Source organism: Balaenoptera borealis (assembly GCF_965194805.1).
Source record: "Balaenoptera borealis genome assembly, chromosome: 11".
NCBI lineage: Eukaryota > Metazoa > Chordata > Mammalia > Artiodactyla > Balaenopteridae > Balaenoptera > Balaenoptera borealis.
In genome coordinates, this window is record NC_138868.1 from 89356332 (window position 1) to 89373346 (window position 17015).

The following is a 17015-nucleotide window of genomic DNA, read 5'->3' on the forward strand; positions in this document are numbered from 1 at the left end:
GCTGTCTATCTACCCTTGGCCAGTGATTCCTACGCACTGCTTGTTGTCACTAGTATAAGCCCAGTAGGGGATGCCTTCGCTGTGGGTTGCAGGTTTATCACTCAGTGTTCATGTACCTAACCACAGGAACCTTCCAGTAGGTGCTTAGGTCTTAGTTTTCATTAAATTCCTTTAATTCTTTCACATGCTTTTAAGTACATCTTGGCTTTAATTTTGCGATACAGAGTGGATGGGTACTGCAGAACAGGAGAGAAAACTTGATCAGTAAACTTCCTTTAAGAGTGTTTTTATATTTGCTTTGAAACAAACTCTCATTTGTAACTTGATGAAAACCAGTGATGGATTTGAGAATCCTACTTTTTTCCTTTTCTTTGATCTATAGCTATTTGGTGTATAAGTAAGATTAATGCAGTAAACAGAACATAGGAATTAAAATCCAAGAAATGAATTTATGTTATGCTTTTGGTTAATCTCAGAACCTTTAGTCTTAGTGGCAGGACTCATTAGAAAGAGAAATCTGTTTTTTCTTCATCCAGTGTAGAAATTATTAAGCTCTATTACCCATTCACCTGTTCTAGCTAAATCCAGTATTGTGCCTCCCTTTAAATGTTGGACCTCTTGGGAGAGCTAAGGACTATATACCTCTTCCTACTTGACTCCTTTATTATATCAGAGAAAGTGTGAATACAAGAATTGAAACATTTTATTGGGTGCCCTAGGGTATATATCCCAGTTTGAGATCAAGAGAACATTGAAACTAAACATGCTGTTTTGTTCTAATATGGTGAAAGGTGGATATTTTTCTGTCTTACAGTTCAGAATTTAGGCCACCCATATTGGCTTACCTTGGCTCCAATGTATATTTGGTTTATAATTTTCTTCATCCAGCCTCACAAAGAGGAGAGATTTCTTTTCCCTGTATATCCACTTGTATGTCTCTGTGGTGCTGTGGCCCTTTCTGCACTTCAGGTGAGTTTCAAGGAAATGTATATCTGCTTCATTCTGTTTCACTTTAAATCATTCATAAAGCTTATAGGCAAATTACAGAATGCTTCCACCTAAGATATTTTATCTGTACATTAAACCTGTTACAGATCATATTATAAAGCTTTATGTATTGATTGCTTAAATGTTGCTTTGACTCTTATTTGCTGATTACATATTTGCAGTGTTAACTTGTGTGTTAGTTTGTCTCTGTTGCCAATAAGAATCCAATTGCTATGAAAGGAATTTTTTTAAGTCACTGAATGGGCCTAGCACAGAACGGTGGAACCACAGCAGAGCTAATGGAAGGTCTACTCTTCCACTACAAGACCTGAATGAAACTGGCTCAAGTGTTTGGGATTACAGCAGGCAGTTAGCAATGTGGGACACTTTGTAATCCTGGCTTGAAACCTGTCCAGGTCAATTCCCTGTCACAACTCATCTTGAATATCTCTGTATTTATGGCTTCAGAAGCGCCAGACTCTGCTTTTTTTTTTTTTTAACCTCTGCTACCATTTGCAGTTAGCAGAAAAAGAATAATTAGGGTGATAGGTTTTTTTCTTAACAGATTTATGTTAAGATATAATTCATAAACCATAGAATTTACCCATTTAAAGTGTATGATACAGTGTTTTTTAGGCTATTCACAGATCTATGTAAGCATCACTGCAATCAATTTTAGAACATTTTCATCACCTCAAAAACCCTGTACCCTTTAGCTGTTGTAACCCCCCTCCTGTATCTCCTCAGCCATAAGCAACAGCTAATCTACTTTGTATCTCTATAGATTTGCCTATTCTGGACATTTCATATAAATGAAATCATAAAATATGTGGTCTTTTGTGACTGACTTCTTTCATTTAGCATAATGTTTTTATTTTTATTTTTTTAAATAAATTTATTTATTTTATTTATTTATTTTTGGCTGTGTTGGGTCTTCGTTCCTCTGCGTGGGCTTTCTCTAGCTGTGGCGAGCGGGGGGCTACTCTTCGTTGCGGTGCGTGGGCTTCTCATTGCGGTGGCTTCTCTTGTTGCAGAGGACCAGCTCTAGGTGTGTGGGCTTCAGTAGTTGTGGCACGTGGGCTCAGTAGTTGCAGCAGGCGAGCTCTAGAGTGCAGGCTCAGTAGCTGAGCCTTAGTTGCTCCGTGGCATGTGGGATCTTCCTGGACCAGGGCTCAAATCCATGTCCCCTGCATTGGCAGGCAGGTTCTTAACCACTGTGCCACCGGGAAGTCCTAGCATAATGTTTTTAAAGCTCGTCCATGTTAGGATGATAGTTTTAAAAAATAATTTTAATTATAAATGTAACTGAACTTTATTGCAGATGATTTTTCTTTTACCACTTTCTAAATCAGTCCTACTACCCTAACAAAATCTCCTTCCAGCATTTTTGCCGATCATATAACAATCTGTTATGATTGTAATCTAAGGTTCATGTAACTTTACATGCCTCTTAATATAATTATAACATTCTCTATATTGCCATATCTATACCCATCATTTTAATAGCAATATAATATTCTAAGGTGGATATAATATACAACATTATTATGTAATATATAATATATTGAATTGGTTATACATAATGATTAGATATGATTTATGTTAAAGTTTAGATTGCTCACTTATTTCAGTATTATAAATAATGCTAGGGTAAATATCTTTGTTTAGGTATTTGGATTGTTTGCTTAGGAGAGATTCCAGAAAATGTGAAAGGGGTTCAAACATATTTATGGCACTGGTTATGTATTGCAAAATTGCTTTCCAAAAGTAGTTTCTAGTCTAGGAGGGAAAGAAGGAAAGACAGAAATCTCATGGGAAGGTGTTCAAAGGCTGCAGAACTCATGCAGGTGTGTATATATTGTTAGTGATATTCATCTAGTTTGTGAAGTAGTTTAGCAGATAATTAACAAAATTTTCCTAATCTATGAGAGGAATTCTTTCTTCTTTTTGTTTGGTCGTGAGACATTTTGTTGTTACTAAAAACTTGGATGAAAACTTGTTAGTAAGGAAAGTGAAGGTTAATAACTAGTTATATCAGCATAGATTGAGATACTTCATATATCAAAGAAAACTAGGAAAAGCATTTTTGTTTAAATATTTTTAAAAAATAAATTATTAGGACTTTAAGCATTAGGGAAGTATCCAAATAATTTTCCTATGAAGCTAGTGAGATTTCATTCTTGGCAAGCCCTCTGGCTAGGCTGATCTACAGACAATTTAGCAGAATTTGCTTTAATCTGAGAATTTGGAGTGGGTACTTCACTGTTTGCTACTGCTCAGACCCTTGGTAGAACCTCTTTTTCTGCTTTCTTCCTCTCAGTTATGATGATGTCTTGTGATTATGTATATTTTGCAAGGTGTATCTTCTTTTTTCAATAAAGTTTTCTTTCCTTCTAGAAATGTTACCACTTCGTGTTTCAGCGATACCGCCTGGAGCATTATACTGTGACATCGAATTGGCTGGCGTTGGGAACACTCTTCCTGTTTGGGCTCTTATCTTTTTCTCGCTCTGTGGCACTGTTCAGAGGTAGATGTACTGAGAATATCTTAACCCGTACTCGCAAGGCACTATACCTTGGGTTTTGCCTGACCCATGATTGTTTAATACAATTCAGCTTAAGCTGCGGGGGGAGGACTTTTCTACAGGGAGAACCTGTGGACTTCATATTAAGATTGGGATGTGACTTCTGTACCTTAGGATTGAAGAGAAGATTGAGAATTCCTTTTAGTGTGATTAACTATAAACGTCTTCTCTATTCTTACTAATTTTTTTTCCTTTTAAAGGATGAATTAAGGAAGCCTTAAACTTAGGATGCAAATTTGGGGCTCAAGTCCCATGATTATATTCTTTCTTATAACCATTATTTGGATCCAGAATATTGAAATGTGCTCAAAGAAGGTGAAATTAAAAAGGTGGAAGGGTATAGAGAAGGGCAAGAAAGCAAATTATTTCTGGCAAAAATAGGGCCTCTGCTTTAATCATCTTCCTAACTGTAGAGGCGTTTTACACCGTAGAGTGGGCTTCCTGCTGGGGTTGCGGTGTACCTTTCACATGGATCACAGTGGGACATTAACATGCATTATAATTAAATGTCAGAATCTCATCTCCCTCATCTTTGGCTTTCACAAACCCTTCTCCCTTCCAGGGTATCATGGGCCCCTCGATTTGTATCCAGAATTTCACCGAATTGCCACAGACCCAACCATCCACACTGTCCCGGAAGGCCGACCTGTTAATGTCTGTGTAGGGAAAGAGTGGTATCGATTTCCCAGCAGCTTCCTTCTGCCCGATAAGTAAGTTGCCCTTTAATTCTCAGAGTTTTAAATCAAGGTGTAAAAATAGCAATTCTGTGGCAGTGTCTTCTTAACTTTTCCTTCATTTTAGATTTTGCACAAGTTTTTGAATGATTTTCCATCTCAGAGAGCTGTGGGGCCTGTGCTGAGCACCCACGGCCTGTGTTTGGTAGAATGAGTGCTGTGTCCGGTGATGCCCCCTGCACTGCCCGTAACCACAGAGGTCTGGGGACGTCTGAAGACATTTTGGGCTCTGGGCTCCTGCTAGTGGCTCTTCCTGAGGATTCATATTTAAATTTTTATAATTAACTGATATTAATCCACTTTTAAAAGTGGTTTAGAGACTCTAGGTTTCTAGAGTGTTTTTAGAGAAGACAAGTTTGTCGTCCCACAGCAGTGAACGTTCTCTACCAATGTATGGACACTGGGAAAGCTGTGGCTAAGACCTCTGTACCACTTTCCTTGATGCTGTCTGTTGTTGGATGTGATAGCATAGGCTCTGAGTTCCCTTGTATTTGCTTCATTTGGACAGAGAAGAGTCCTGTTTCGGGAAAAGGGAAGTCAGGTTAAGATGAGTCATGTTGCTCCGTTTGGGGACTGGCTTCAGCAGCTTAGCTGGTGGTAGTATCTTTTGATGGATAAAGATCCTGTATCAGTCATTAATGATTAATTAAAACTTGTTTTTTAAGTGTTAACTTTAGCCTTTGCCTTTTACATTTGAAATAGTTTCACAACTAAAGGTACTTTTGAGGATTACTCAGGAACAAAGTACTTTTCCCACAGTGAGTTCTTACATTTCACTCTTTTCTCTACACACCTGATGAATTTGCTTTAATTTTGGTAAGTCCCTCTGATCACAGGTAATTGGCAATAAACTTTGATGTTTCTCTTTTGATGGTATGATCACTATCGCAGATTTCACTGCTAAGAGTTGGTGAAATGGGTTGAGAGACCTCTAGTTGAAAATTTCTCAATGATTTTGGACTGAATTGTGACCTCTGTCTCTATTCTCTCTGGTTGAGGTTTTAGCAGAAACATTTTGTCTCCAAGTGAAATGTTTTTCACATGAAATTTTTTTTTTTTTTTGCTTGTGTATTTCAAGTACATTTGGCAATGTGAGCCCCCTGTGTTTTTCTTATTCTCCTTATTTGTGTTTCTGACAGTTGGCAGCTTCAGTTCATTCCATCAGAGTTCAGAGGCCAGTTACCAAAACCATTCGCAGAGGGACCACTGGCCAGCCGGATTGTTCCTACTGACATGAATGACCAGAACCTAGAGGAGCCATCCAGATATGTAAGGGCATTATTCTCCTTTTACTACTTTGAAAAGAGTTCTACCCTTAAAATCTGTTGGCATACATAATAGAGCATTGATGAAATGGGACTTTTTTAGAAAGTGATTTCTTTAGGGTGAGGGATATAACGACTTTTGTTGAGAAAGGATGAACGGTATCATTTTTAGTTTCAAATGACCTCCTTTATTTTCCATGTAAAATATATAATTGAACATATTTTCTAAACTGGGCTGGAAAATTTCTTATGTTGAATTCAGATCATCATTTTGAAACATATTCTGCAGCTCTTATCACTCTTTGGTCCATTAAAATGCTTCATGGGGAACTTTCAAATTATAGGTGGACCTTTGACCTAACTATTAGTATACTCTGGTTTTAGCAAGTGGACAGTCAGTGAAGGCTGTTCTCACACTGAGTCCATGAAGCAATATCTGTCAGGGCCGTGCTCTTCTACCCACTCATCTTTACGCACTCGGAGATCCCATGCGGATTTTATTTCAGTTCCTTCGAAAGATGACCCTTTTGTCATTTGATACCTGTAAAATCTTTGATTGTGGAAAAGGTGAGAGCAATAAAGATAATGTTCCTGGTTCCCAGAGACAGTAAAGGACTATTTTGTAGAATTATTAGAAAACACATTTTTTGGCAGCCTATCTGTTAAAGAAACATTTAACAATTTAAATGTCAAATACATTTCATTTAGATTTTCTTATGTCATATACTTAAAGTGAAATGTCAGGACTTTCAGTTCTCTTCCAAAGCAAACCTGCAGCCACAGCTGGCTTTTTGTCTCCCGGATTGGGGCAGGTTAGACTTCACGGAGACCCTCAGGGTTTATGAGTGAGATTCTTACTGTGTGAGCTTTCGCTTATAAGCTATGAAAATGGACATGATAAAATACATACTTGGCTTGGCTCCCTGAGAAGGTGACACATATATTCCACTAAGTGACTTATCTTGGAGCTTCCTTCTAACTTAAGCCTCTGATTCCTGTAACAGTGACAATACCCCTGGGCAGTATGTTCTGTTGTTAGTCATTTTTATTTTAGCTGTAGATACTGTCCTGAGAGCAGGCTGTGATGTACAGGGGATCACCATGGGGACACTGGATAGTCAAAAGGGTAGGAGAATACACTGTGATAGGGGGAAGATATAATAAATTCAGAGTGCTGTAGTCACAGCTGTATTTTGGGAAGAGATAGTATAGGGTAGTAAAAAAAAAAGAGCATGGACTTTGGAGTCAAGTAGGCCTGAATTCTAGTCCCAACTCTGTTGCCTACCTTGATGACATTGGGCAAATTAGTTAACATCTGTGTTTAACTAATTTCAGTTTCTGTCTGTGAAGTGGGAATAACCATACCTACTTTTGGAAGAAATAATAGGAGATTGGATATCATATCTCTCTGTCATATATAGCATAGTGTCTGGTACATAGATTTTCCCACATATGTTCTTAATTTGATAATGGTGTATTTGATGGATTAATTTTATTGCTCCCCAACTTGATTTTTATTACAGTCTGTCCAGACTCAGTGTTTTTCTATCCCAGTGACTTTGCTTATCTTGGTGACAGTGCCTGGACTTCCCTTGTCTACCTTCTTATACTATCAAAACTCTTTCTCTCTGAAGCCTTTCCCAACTATTTAAGTCCACAGTGAGCAGTGTCCTTCTTTAAATGCCTTAAATATTTATCTGTATAGCTCATTTAGCCATTTAATTTTGTTGTCTTATGCTATTTAAATATTTCTGATGTGTATGTCATATTTTTCACTATCAGATTGTGAATGCTATGGAGAGAATGACTGCACCTTATTTCTTTTGTATTCACCATAGTGGCTAGGATAGTGCTGTATATCTAGTAGTTAGCCTGTACATGCTTTCTGACTTGAGAGATGAATATTTATCATTGTTGAGATAGTGATGTTGAGAGAAAGCTGGCTATAAAATCTTCAGTGGCTTACAGGCACATGAAAAAAGCTCAGCATCGCTAATTATTAGAGAAATGCAAATCAAAACCACAGTGAGGTATCACCTCACACCAGTCAGAATGGCCATCATCAAAAAGTCTACAAATGGGACTTCCCTGGTGGCGCAGTAGTTAAGAATCTGCCTGCCAGTGCAGGGGACACGGGTTCGAGTGCTGGCCCGGGAAGATCCCACATGCCGTGGAGCAGCTAAGCCCGTGCCCCACAACTACTGAGCCTGTGCTCTAGAGCCCGCGAGCCACAACTACTGAAGCCTGCACGCCTAGTGCCCGTGCTCCGCAACAAGAGAAGCTACTGCAATGAGAAGCCTGCACACCGCAAGGAAGAGTAGCCACCACTTGCCGCAACTAGAGAAAGCCCACGTGCAGCAACGAAGACCTAATGCAGTCTGAAAAAAAAAAGTCTACAAATAATAAATGCTGGAGAGAGTGTGGAGAAAAGGGAGTCCTCCTACACTGTTAGTGGGAATGTAAATTGGTGCAGCCACTATGGAAAACAGTATGAAGCTTCCTTAAAAAATTAAAAATTGACTTACCATATGATCCAGCAATCCCATTCCTGGGTATATATCCGGAAAACACAGAAACGCTAATTTGAAAAGATACATGCACCCCAGTGCACTATTTACAAACAGCCAAGGTATGGAAACAACCCAGGTGCCCATCAACAGACAGTTGGCTTAAGGAAATGTGGTACACACACACACACACACACACACACACACACACACACACACATCCAAATATTGCCATTTGCAGCAACATGGATGGATCTAGAGAATATTATGCTTAGTAAAGTGAATCAGACAGAGAAAGACAAATACTATATGATATCACTTATATGTAGAATCTTAAAAATAATACAAATGAATACAAAAACAGAAATAGACTCACAGACGTAGAAAACAAACTTATAGTTACCAAAGAGGAAAGTGGGGGTGGGGAGGGACAAATTAGGAGTATGGGATTAACAGATACAAACTACTATTTATAAATAAGCAACAAGGATTTACTGTATAGCACAGGGAATTATATCCAATACCTTGTAATAAACTATAATGGAATATAATCTACAAAGAAAAAACAGAATCACTATGCTATACACCTGAAACTAATAAAATATTGTAAATCATCTATACTTCAATTTAAAAAAATCTACAGTGGCCTGTTGTACATTTCTTAAGCTTTGGTCGCACGTTGTCTCTGGTTAGATCATATTTCCATGTTCTCCACTACCAGATACTGTTAAATTTAAGTGACTATATTAGCTTTACCCAAAAGGAGAAGATTTTCTAGAATACCTATAGGAGTCACCAAAATGCTGGCTGGTAAAAGCAGGGACAAACAGGTCCTATATGTATTCTGAGTGTGTAGTGTCTCTCACTGTGCTCATACACCTTTCTCTCTTTGGATTTTCCTGCATGGTGGGGGAAGTGCCCTTCAAATCCAGTCCACTCACCTTTGACACTTTGGAAAGTAGAAGAGACACTTGATGGCTTACTGTGAATTCTACACAAACTATGATCAGGGATTAATTTCTTTCAGTTAACTGTTTAAAAGGTATTTGTTTTTCTTTGATGATAAAAGTAATTAACACTTGTGTAAAATAATGAAAGCTATCAAAACAAAATCAGCTATAATCAAATTACCCAAATATTAAACCACTGTTACCATTTTGGCGGTTTTTTCTTTCACTTTTTTCTCTTGCATTCATATGTGCATATGTATGTAAATAAAAATCTCAATTATTTTGAAAAATAACGTAGTTCTTTAAGAAATGGTGCCAGGATCAAGACTGTAGTGACCAAATAATTTTGCCCGAAATGTGAGAGCACACGTTGTAGTACATTTATGTTTGTTACTTCTGGTATCAGTCCTGGTTTTAAGTATGGGTTCATTCAAAAAGGCAAAATAATTATGTTCTCTGTCTTTCCTGAGCATGCTAAATAGCAGCATTATTTTTATTTGCCCTTTGGTTCTGAGTGACAGGTTTTAGCCAACTCTTGGCTTCAATGCTAAATGATGTGATCTGTCTCCTATTTCTAGTCTGAGTGGAAACTAAGAAACATGCATGACCTCCTGTATTTCCCTATGCTCTTTTACCTCTGAGTTTATCAAGAATTAGGAGTGAGTGTTTGTAAAGGCTGTTGGTTTCTACTGTATTGTTATAACCATACTGCAGCAATAATATTTTTTTGCTGCATATTCTTTCATGATAGATACTGAGTAGCTGTTGAACAGGTGGTATTATTCAATGGTACCTGCCAAGACTTTCTGCCAGAATCAAGGTCTGAATTTAGAAGATACATTCAGTGTCTCCTCTTTACTTCTTGACAAATCCAAATTTTTGTTCACTGTTTCAAGGTGAATGATAACCTTCTGTTTCCAAATCTGGTGTCTGATGTGGGAGCTACTTAGTCAGTGGGTGGAGTTTGGGGTAAAAAACACGCGTTCAGGAGGGATCTTACAGATAAAGACTTTTCCCTGACTTTGACTTAATGCTTAAGCAGATTTTCAGGAAGCTTGTCCATCTGTTACCTTTGGAAAAATAAAACTGGTCATTGATTAATTTTTTTCTCAAATAGTAATATAGTCAGTTCTGCTATAACGTGATATACAATTGCTAAAGATAACTGTGTGGAAAACCACAAGGCTTGTGGGAAAAATGGAGTTAGGGACACAATACTCACAAACTTTGTCAGTGACACATAAAAAAGATAGGAACCTAATAAAAACAGTGGCATAGTTTTATATATGTTAAATGGCGAAAAGTACATAAATGCTACAATAATATGGCAGTTTACCTTGAAGAAGACCTCAGGTTGTTTCTTGAAGTGGCATTGGGAGGGCTGCAGCTTGTGAAATAAGAGTTATTTGAAACATGACAGAAAGCTGTAATACCAAATATTGATGATGTGAATGGGTGTGGCCCATAGCAGGCAGTGAACGGAAGAAGCTGGGAGATACTTGAGTGTGGGCTTGTATGCACTTTGTTTATTTCTGGGCTGATTGGTTCAACTGGGTGTAATTTTCTGGATTCATCTAGTTTTTCTTGTGGATTAAATGACACATAAGCAAACACAGAAATTGAATTATGCTCACATTGTTCCCTAATATATCAGTTGCGTTGGAACAAATTTGCATTTTCAAAACAAGTGTTACAATAGAACTGACTGTATATTCTTTTTCTTCTTTATCCCTGCCTTTACCATTTAACCAATGGGAAGAATTATGGTTTTGGAAGGGAACTTAAGGTATCATAAAGTTTATGATCTCTTCTTTTTATGGGTGAAAAAATTGAGGCTCAGAGAGGTGGTAACCTGACAAAGGTTAGTCCTAGGATAAGAAACTTGGTTTCAGGATTCTCCAATATTCTTTTCACGCCTCCTCTTACTTCCAAGTTTATACCATGTGGTGTATCACTTGAATATATGTTTTCATGCAATGGTTAATTGTTCTTTCATGTAACAGGGCTCAATGGACATCAAGTGGTTGAGCATTACTTTATTTTTGGCTGCGTTGGGTCTTCGTTGCTGCACGCGGGCTTTCTCTAGTTGTGGTGAGCAGGGGCTACTCTTCGTTGTGGTGCGCAGGCTTCTCATTGCGGTGGCTTCTCGTTGCGGAGCACGGGCTGTAGGCACGCGGGCTTCAGTAGTTGTGGCTCGCGGGCTCTAGAGCGTAGGCTCAGTAGTTGTGATGGGCTTAGTTGCTCCGCAGCATGTGGGATCTTCCCGGACCAGGGCTCGAACCTGTGTTCCCTGCATTAGCATGTGGATTCTTAACCACTGCACCACCAGGGAAGTCTGAGCATTACTTTTTTAAGAAGTTACTTTCCATTTCTAGAGCTCTATTACATGTATGCCAGGTACTTTATGTAGTAATCAAAAGAAGTGATTGGGGTCTACTCCCTTTTCTTTTTTCTCTCTTTCTTCTTTTTCTCTCTTTTAATCATTTCTCCTACCCTTACTGGAAGTCCTTATTCGAGGAGAAAATTAATTGCCCTACAGATAGCCTTACTAATTGTTATTAGCCTTGAGTAGCAGAGCAAGCAGATTAAAATTGCTGTAATATGTGCAGTAGAATAAGATTGGAATCCACTCTGAATTTAAGTTAAGGCTGTTCAAAATGCTTCTTTCAAATTAATTCACTAGTATCGATTGTATTGGCATTTAGAAATGAAGTGATGTTTTCATGATCTTTAGTGATTGAATGACCCCAAATTTTTACCTGTGAGTTTACATTTTTATAGTGCAGTAAACTTTTACTTGTGAATTTAAAGATTCATTCAATAAATATGTATTGAGCAAGGCTTTATGGGAGACAATAAAACTATACGACAGCCTATGCCTCTGGGTGACAACTACTTTTTAAAATTTAATATTAGTATATATCAAATGAAAATCCCGAAAAATACTTGAAATCTTTCCCTATCAGATGTTTCCTCCTACGCCCCAGTGTTCCTATTTCAAAAAGAAGGGACTGTCATAGGATAATATTGATGCCTGGCACAATGATGTAGTGGCAAGAGCACTGCGCTGGGAGTTAGGAGAGCTTATGATTCTTTTCTGGAATTCAGTGAAGTATATTTTATTCTTATATGATTTTATGAGTTTCTGAGACCCTTGAAATAGGTTTGCATCTCTCTAATTTGCTGTAACTACATCTGAAATCCAGTTGGCAGTGTTTAGATTTCAGCTGGTCCTGTTTTGTAATCAAATATTTCACACTGGCAAACCTTATCTTGAAACATGATTTCTGGGCCACATGACCTCATGACCAGAGATGGAAGTCTGTCTGCTGTTTCTGTCCCAGAGGAGATGAGTATCTGTGTCATGCTACCTGAGTGTGATGTTTGAGAGTTGAGAAGACATGGCTGCAGACTCTATCCCTGGCAGAATCTCTGCCACAGCTGAAGAGGAAAAGCTGTGAGAATATTTATTATTGCCCAATCCCCTTGGCCCACTCCTCCCCCAACAAAACACACACCTTTTATTACTGATGTCTTGATCTCTGTCTCAGGCCTTTAATTTTCTTTTTAGAGTCTATATTTTTGTTTACATCTGAGGTGGCATTAAATTGTCATCCTTAATATGTAACATCCTTACATCTTCCTGATAAGATGTAAACAATGTGATATCGGTTATCAGTAAATTCATTTGAATTCCCCTCCCACCACCTTTCTTTTTCTTTTGGTTTAGAGGTGCTGATTTTTTCTTCTTCAAAGCTTCTAGTGGATTGTTAGAAACTGAAAGAAGTCACATTTCTTTCAAAGTGAGTCTTAAATGCTTGTATTTTACAAAATTTTATACTAAGACATATTTTTAGCTTCGACAGCTGGTTGATATGTAGCCTGTGACTAATGAAATGAAACACATATTTGTTTCACGATCATGTGTTAATGTCACCCTACAATTTTGTTATTTTTGATGCAAGAAAGAATGATTAAATCTGAAGAAACAAAAAAATGAGCTATTTGGTTACAATTTAAGTTAAATTTAAATCCAGCCTTTTGATTTTTGAATTGTATATGATGTGGTTATGGAGTGTGGTCTCAGATTTTGCACTGAGACATTGATAAAACTGAGAGAAGAAACTATTCTTTCTGATTCTCTTAGAACTAAGGGGCAGTAGTCACTTGGTTTTACCAGGGAGTCAAACTGAGAAATCTCAAACTATAAATAGTCACAGTAAAATAGAATATATAGCATGATCCAGAGTCTATGAAGAAAAATCTTTATCTCCAAAGAAAAAAGCCTGGAACATAAACTAACAGGTTGATGTTGATTTTCTTTGGCTGGTAGGATTATAGGTGATTTTTAAAATGCATTTAAAAAATATTTTTATAGTAAATCATATTTTACTTTCATAATTAAAAAAAAATTACCATAGATATCTATAGATTACTATAGATATCAAATCTTTGAAACTACTAAGATCTCTGGTAGGCTTTACAAACAATACTCGGCATGCAGTCAACTGACCTCAGGTTTTTGTCTTTGAGCACAAGAACTGTCAACTCAAAATTGAGAGAGAGATTTTCTATTAAGTAATTTTTGCCTCTTAGCCTTCTGGCCTCTTAAGTCATTTCAGTCATTATATCTAAGACTACTTTTGCTGCTCTTCCTGCAAACTAGATCTAGATTGCTTCAAAGAAATAAATTTGGTTTACCTCTTGCAAGCTATGAGGAAAAAAAAATTTTTTTAAATCTAAAACTAAAAGAAGATGTTGCTGTGACAAAGAAACTATATAAAGTAATATGTTCAATTCTTCCAGACAAGAGGGGAGTTAAAGAATTATATAAAAATTTAAATAAAATTAAATAGTTTGCCTCTTGTTGCGGTTTGGACAAAAGGCCTTGTCCATCCAGTGAGTGCCGGAGACCACCTGTTGGCAGGTGCATCACCAGCAGTCCTAGAGCACTGGCTAAAAAGACAATGACCTGTAAAGCTTATCAGCACAATAACAGTAATCTCCAATCTTTTGTCATCTTTTTATTCTTAATTATTTTTAAATGTTTCTTATTTTGTTCCTTCTTTGTTTATTCGTCCACTCATTATTTAACTTTTTATTGTTCTAGACTATGTGCTGAAGATGCAAAGTGACAAAAAACATAGTCTCCTGTCATTTAAGAAAAGTCCCTAACAAGTAAAAAAGGAAAGAAAAAATTTATGGGGATAGAAAGGAATTTGGAAAACAATGTAAGAACCAGAAAAAAAAATTTTAACTTCTATAATTAGTGTTCCCTGATAGGTTAAGAGAAAAGTTTGGGGACCATAAAACAAAAACATATGTTTTGAGAAGGGAACAATCAGAAAATAAGAGTTCCTAGAAATGAAAAACAAGATAATAGAGATTTTAAAAATCAATAGCATGATTAGAGGACAAAGTTGAAGAAATCTTCCATACAGTAACAATACAAAAACAACAAAAAACCAAAGAGAAAGAAAATAGGAAAAGGAAAAAAGATCAGAGAATCCAGCATCTAGCTAATAGGAGGTCCAGAAAGAGAGAACAAGTGAAATGGAGAAAAGAAAATTCCCCAAGAAATAATGTGAGAAAATTCCCCAAGAACTGAAGGACATTGCTTTTCAGATTGAAAGACCCCACGAAGTGTACCTAAAATGATGAATGAGAAATGATTCATACCAAGATGTACTAAGTACCAAAAGAAGTCAGCATGTATTATTATTTGATAGTTGAAACATCAAGAACTACCAGAAGAAAACATTGAAAGAGTTGTGAGTTGTTGCCTCTGGGAAGTGGGACCAGGGAATAAGAGTGTACTGCTGTTTTTCATAATAAGCTTCTTGTACTACTTAAATTTTGAACTATGCACATACATTATTTTGATAGACCTAAAGATGAATTTAGAAAAAAACATAAATCTTCCCCTCAGAGTTTAGTAGGAGAGACGGTTCTAAAATATTATTCAGTAGTATAATGAGTACCATAGTATGCTGTGGGAGCACAGAGAATGTAGGAAGGACTCTTCCTACTTCTCTATTTGGGGGCAGCTTCACATAAGAGGTGGCAGGGGAGCTGGGTCTTAGAGGAAGATTGAGAGTTCTCTGGCAAAGGAAGGAAAGTGTACATTTCCGTCAAAGGGAACAGCACATGCAAAGCCTTGAAATATGAAAAAACATCGAGTGTTCAGGGGAAAAGAAATGGTTTGAAGTTTCTGGATTTTAAGTAATTGGGCAGAGCATTTTTTACTTCTTACTTCCCTGTTTCATTTATTCTCATTATCTATGTGTGTGACTGTGTTCTCTGATAAATTATACATTTAAGGACAAGAGTTCACGTACCTCCACAGTACCTCACTCACATAGGGCTTATACACAGCAGATCATTTAAAAAATTTAACTAAAATACTCAAATAGCCCTTCATTTAGTCTTCTTGAACTGAAGAGAGGCCTCCCCAGACCCTGATAATAGTAGAAATTTAGACTAACTAGGATTCAAGCACTGTCATTCTTCAAGGTCTGGATATAGTCCAGTTAGTGTACTAGGTTACAAGCCCCTGGAGGGCAGAGATCATGTCCTTTCCATCGTTGCATCACCCACATGGCCCAGCACTGACAGATACTAATTGAATGAACCTTTTCAGTATTCATTAACAGATGCCAGACTGAAAGAAATAAATGCTTCTGCTTCCTCTTGTTTTAATAGTGAGATCCTTAAATTACCAAAAACCCGGATTTCTATAGCTGTCTCTGCCTGCCTTTAGTAAGGAATAGAACTAAATAGGTTTATGTTACCTACCAAGATGCCAAACCACTGAAAAGATTCGTATTATTTATTGCCTTAATATCGTAGCACTTACTACAAGACTGGTTAGTTTATTTTTTAGAAAACAAGGTTGATATTTTCTTTTGATTAATATTGTTTCTATTATTTCTCTTTCAAGTCTCATCAACATGTTCAGTCCTCTGCATTTCTACTCTCATGTTGAAGGATTTTCATGAGTTTCGGCCATTCAGTTTATATTATTTGAGTTTGTTTTGAGAATGATATACCCTTCTCATAGATAGAAGTTAAATAGTTCAGTCACATATACCATCCCCCCAGATCTTGAGGCTCCTTGCTGCTTTATTTTCATTTTAAAAGACTTTTTATTTTGAAATAATTACAGATTCACAGGAAGTTACAAAGACAGTACAGAGAAGGGTACATGTACCCTTCATGCAGTTTCCCCCAGTGTACCTCTAGTATAATTCCAAAACCAAGAAATTGGCATTAGTACAGTTCTGTGCCGTTTTATCACATGTATAGATTCATGGAACCACCACTGCAATCAAGGTACAGAACTCTTCCAGCACCACAAGGATCATCTTTGTACTACTCCTTCCTAGTTACAGCGCACCTTCACCATCCCTAACCCCTGGCAACTGCTAATTTGTTCTCCATCTCTGTAATTTTGTTATTTTGAGAATTTTATATAAATGGAATTATGTAGTGTGTTACCTTTGAAATTACCTTTTCCCCCTCAGCATAATACTCTTGAAATCCATCCATACTGTGTCAGTAGTTTGTTCCTCTGTATTTCTGAGTGGTATTTGGTGGTATCAATATACTAGAGTTTGTTTAGCCATTTACCTATTGAAAGACATTTTGGTTGTTTCCAATTTTTGGCTCCTACAAATAAAGCTGTTATAAATCTCTGTGTACAGGTTTTTGTGTGGATATACATTTTAATTTCTCTGGGATAGATGCCCCAGAATGTGATTGCTGGCTCATATGGTAGGTATATGTTTAGTGTTTTCAGGAACTGGCAAGCTGTTTTCCAGATTGGCTGTACCAGTTCAAGTGATGTGTAGAGATCATACCTCCTTTTGCATTCCTTTACCCTCCCCTGTTTATAATTGTCTTAAATATTTCCTCTGTGTATATTGAGAACCACTTTGAAACATGTTATAATATTTGCTTCAACCTCTAAACATAATTTAGAAAACTCA

At 37.1% G+C, this 17015-nt stretch overlaps 1 protein-coding gene across 8 annotated transcripts in view; it reads left to right on the forward strand.

Annotated features, from left to right (window-relative positions):
• ALG9 (ALG9 alpha-1,2-mannosyltransferase) overlaps window positions 1–17015 on the forward strand; it is a 102783-nt gene that overhangs the window by 28642 nt on the left and 57126 nt on the right. For 7 of the 8 annotated variants that reach the window (XM_082343495.1, XM_082343494.1, XM_082343498.1 and 4 more), the window contains 4 exons: window positions 815–969; window positions 3385–3514; window positions 4134–4281; window positions 5445–5574. In XM_082343495.1, coding sequence (XP_082199621.1) covers window positions 815–969; window positions 3385–3514; window positions 4134–4281; window positions 5445–5574 — 563 coding nt within the window. Of the gene's footprint in view, window positions 1–814; window positions 970–3384; window positions 3515–4133; window positions 4282–5444; window positions 5575–7352; window positions 8704–17015 lie in introns of those variants that run through there. The other variant, XM_082343501.1, reaches the window with a different exon arrangement.